Source organism: Varanus komodoensis, unplaced genomic scaffold, assembly GCF_004798865.1.
Source record: "Varanus komodoensis strain SLA01 unplaced genomic scaffold, ASM479886v1 scaffold1733, whole genome shotgun sequence".
Classification (NCBI taxonomy): Eukaryota; Metazoa; Chordata; class Lepidosauria; order Squamata; family Varanidae; genus Varanus; species Varanus komodoensis.
This window is the reverse complement of record NW_025335514.1, coordinates 1-4,079: the sequence shown is the minus strand read 5'-3', so window position 1 is coordinate 4,079 and position 4,079 is coordinate 1. Positions and strand designations below refer to the sequence as shown.

The 4,079-nt window shown below is 45.3% G+C and overlaps 1 protein-coding gene across 1 annotated transcript; it reads right to left on the bottom strand.

Annotated features, from left to right (window-relative positions):
* Nucleotides 1-841: 841 nt before the first annotated feature.
* On the bottom strand, nt 842-4,074 carry LOC123021703 (C-factor-like; the record flags this gene model as incomplete). The annotated part of the gene is made up of 3 exons (XM_044426722.1): nt 842-967; nt 2,774-2,932; nt 4,045-4,074. Coding segments are annotated over 3 exons (315 nt in total), but the record flags the coding sequence as incomplete, so codon positions are not given.
* Between the last annotated feature and the right edge of the window lie 5 nt (nt 4,075-4,079).

Here is a 4,079-nt window from a genome sequence, read left to right as displayed (position 1 = left end):
GCCATTCGGGGGCCCCTTCCTCACAGGAGTAGCTCGCCATGTTGCAGTGTCCAAACCCTTTGGAGAGGGGCACTTTGGGGATGGGGGAGCACAGCCCTGCTTTGTGGTAATGGGGTGATGCCCTCCTGCACCAAGCAAAGGGGTCAAGCCTGAAATGCTGGTCAGGAGACAGAAACTCCACTGGTGCAGCTTCGCCATTTCGTGGAAAATGTTGAAGACAAAAAAAGAAGTTCCTCTTGTTCATTGTCTAACTGTGAGAAACACAGGCAGCACCAGCAAGTAATTTTATATTTAAAAGGCTCTTTATTCCAATCAAAACCAGCTGCCATGGTCATCATGCACAGGAAATATTTTCATCTAGATGTTTGTACTGAAAAACATCATAGCACAAAATATTCTGTTTCATTCTGTTTTGTACATGGTTATATTAGCCTACACATCTGCTATCAAAACATCTTGCTCCAGGCTTATCTTTGCACATTCTGAGCTTCTTGGAAATTTATTTTATTTTCAACCTTCGCTGAACAGAACATCTTGCTGACAGAACCCTAAATAACTGACCTTTGCCTGTGAATCCAGAATTGCAGTGAGTTCAAGCAAACGATGGCACATTGCTGGTCGGCACTGCTGGGCCATCATTTGCTTTCTCGCTTGGCCCCTGAACTGGTGGAGAGAATCCTGTCCTCTGTACAGATCCGCTTTTAACATCATCGAATCATGGAAGGGGCCATGAAGGAACTTGGGAATGCTTGAAATCATGTTCCGATTAAGCCTATTATCAATTTGCAGTCCCGTTTGGATATTGACCCAAGTAGCGCAATCGCTTCTGGGAAGAAGATTCTCAAGAGTCACCTACCGGAGGGATTCCCATGTCTGTCCTTAACCACCCAGGATGCACTGCAGTGCAGAGGATCTCCTCTTTGGCAAATCCCAGCGACTGGCACCGTGTGAGCATGTTCAGAGCAGCCTGGAAGAGGGATAACCAGAGGAAAGGAATGGAGGAATGAACCAGCCCATTTCCTTGAGAAGCAGCTGCTCAAAGGAGGGACCGTGCACATGGTAAGACCTGTTGTTTTGTTTGCTCCTGGATGTTCTTCTTTCAGATTGTTTAGTTCCTTTGCCTCCAAATACTGATAAAGAAGAAGGAAAAAAGAATGGGGTGGACAAAGAGGAAGAGGAGGAGGAACCATGACCTGCAAGGAGTTAGCATTCTAAAATCAGTCACTGGCCACAGGGTGAGTGGGAGGTAGACAGAACAAAGGAAACACATGGACCAAAGAATTGGACAAAGCATATAATGAAAAGACAGTTTCTTTGCATTTTAATGCTCTGCTGTGGGATTGGGGTTAATCTGGAGAATCTCCCCAGGAAAAGGGGGAGTTTCTACTGGTTTCTACTGCCACCGGATTTCCAGACTGATCCTGTTAGCCTACAGCAGACTGGAGTGACCTAGGCAGGCTGCCCAGAAAATAGCCCCTTTTAAAACCTGAGGAAGAAGCGGGTGCTAACTCTAAATATTTAAGTGATGGCAAAGAGGCTTTGGAAGGAAGTCATGCCCTGGTTCCCACTTAAGGGAAGTTACCATGGGGGAGTTCCCTGTAGGTAGGAATGCAAAGATCAAGCCTTAATCTGGCTCTCTTGTACCCTCCAGACTTCTTTCCCTGGTACTGTGCAGAAACTCCCCAGGGTGGCTAATTGTCAGAGCCTCTTTACCAATGGACCTGCAGGAAAGACTGAATTGTCTTGACCCCAAGCGTCACCCAGGCCCCCTGCAGTTACTTACGACAGCATGCTAAAAGGTAGTGGTCTCCACTGCCAGCTACAAAATCGGTGCCAATGTACAGATGTGTTTATAACCTTCCAGTCATGTACAGAGTATTAGGTTTACAGATAAAGTCAACATGACACCATCTTGATCGCTTCATACACAAAACAATACTCTAAGCCGATCAGAAATGCCCATGACAATAAAATAGAAAATTTCCCTGATTGACCCTTATTGACAAGTCAGTTCAGTGAATTCCTAACAGGTGGATCAGCCTCTGTGTCTGCTTAAACATGCAAATGTGTCTGACTGGGGAACCATTCAGAAAAACTGATTTGACAACTACCTTGTGCAGGCACTTGCCTCTGTTGAGCTAGATGATCAGATGGGTCCGTTCAGAAATAAATGGACATCTTTGTCTCCACTCTCTACTGCTGATGGAAGCACCAGATTTCCAGACTGATCCTGTTAGCCTAGAGCAGCTTCTCAGTCGAGCTAAGAATCCCATCTTCTTAAAGTGACACCAATGCTAAACTGTAACCTGGCTTGGAATTCTGCTGCTTTCTGAGAAAGAGGTGCAGGTTTGATTTTATAACATGAAGGCACATATAAGCAACACTTTTCTACCAGGATTTATCTGAATTTTCCCAACACTACTCATTAACAGCAACCCTTACTACATGCACACATGCAGAAATTGATGGGCAAAGGTGACCTGGCATCATCTTCCTCCACCCCAGCAATCAGCAGTTGGAATGAGTGTTGACTGAAGCAGTAGACAAACAAAAAGCTGGCAAGGTTTGTGAGGGGCCTGGTAAACACAACGCCAGTCCCGCTCCAGGAGCCTGACGAAGACTAACGGTTCCTTAAGGGCATGATCATCTGAACCTTCACATATGCTTAGCTCAGATAAATAATTGTGGCAATAAACCATATATCAGGAAAACACCCTAAACTGCCAGCACCTTAGAGCCGATCCTTCAGCATTGAACCAGTGACATTCCACACCTTGCTGCAATGGTAACTGATCCCTTGTCCAAGATCCTGTAACAAGAGATCTGTGATTGAGCCGCCTTCACTGGACATATTGATGATGGCCGCTTTGCTGCAGATCATCCCTTTCCAGGGGCTTTCCTGGGCTGCCTTCCTCAGCAAGGGCAGGAACACCTGGAGAAGCAGGAAGAATCGAGTGGTTCTGGAGAGAGGACGGGGCTTCTCTCCACCAGTGTGGGGCCAAGTAAGAAGGGAAAAGATGGTCCAGCAGTGCCAACCCTCAGTGTGCCAGCGTTTGCTTGAACTCACTGCAATTCTCCAAATAAATTCTGGATTCACAGGCAAAGGTCAGTTATTTAGAGTTTGGTGGGAGAGATGTAAGAGGGTTGAAAATACAGTAAAGCTTTGGATTGCAAGTAACTTGGTCTGCGAGTGTTTTGCAAGACAAGCAAAATGTTTTTCTAAATTTAACTGGATAAACAAGCAATGTCTTGCAGTATGAGTATTACATGCACTTTGCCTGTAGAGCATTGCATCACGTCACAACTGAGCGCTGGTTCTTCTCCCTCTCTCTGCAGGTGTGAGAACAGCATCATCTCCCCCGCCCCCCACCCAAGCGTGTCCACTTCAAATTTTTGTGATTTAAAAAAAAAAAAAAAGTTACAGAACAGATTAACCTTATTTACATTGAACCTTTTGGGGAAATTTGCTTTGATATACAAGTGCTTTGGATTACAAGCATGTTTCTGGAACAAATTATGTTTGCAATCCAAGGTTTTACTGTATAAAACAAACTTCTGTTAAGAAGGTCAGAATGTGCAAAGATAAGCCTGGAGCAAGATGTTTTGACAGCAGATGTGTAGGTTAAGATAACCATGTACAAAACAGAATGAAATAGAATATTTTGTGCTATGATGTTTTTCAGTGCAAACATCTAGATGAATATATTTGCTGTGCATGATGACCATGGCAGCTGGTTTTGATTGGAATAAAGAACCTTTTAAATATAAAATTACTTGCTGGTGCTGCCCGTGTTTCTCACAGGTAGACAATGAACAGGAGGAACTTCTTTTTTTGTCTTCAACATTTTCCACGAAATGGCGAAGCTGCACCAGTGGAGTTTCTGTCTCCTGACCAGCATTTCAGGCTTGACCCCTTTGCCTGGTGCAGGAGAGCGTCACCCCATCACCATGAAGCAGGGCTGTGTGGCCCCCACTCTCCAAAGGGTCGGGCTCTGCAACATGGCGAGCTACTCCTGTGAGGAAGGGGCCCCTGAATGGCCTTACCTGGCTCACCACCATGGGCCCAATCACATTGGTCT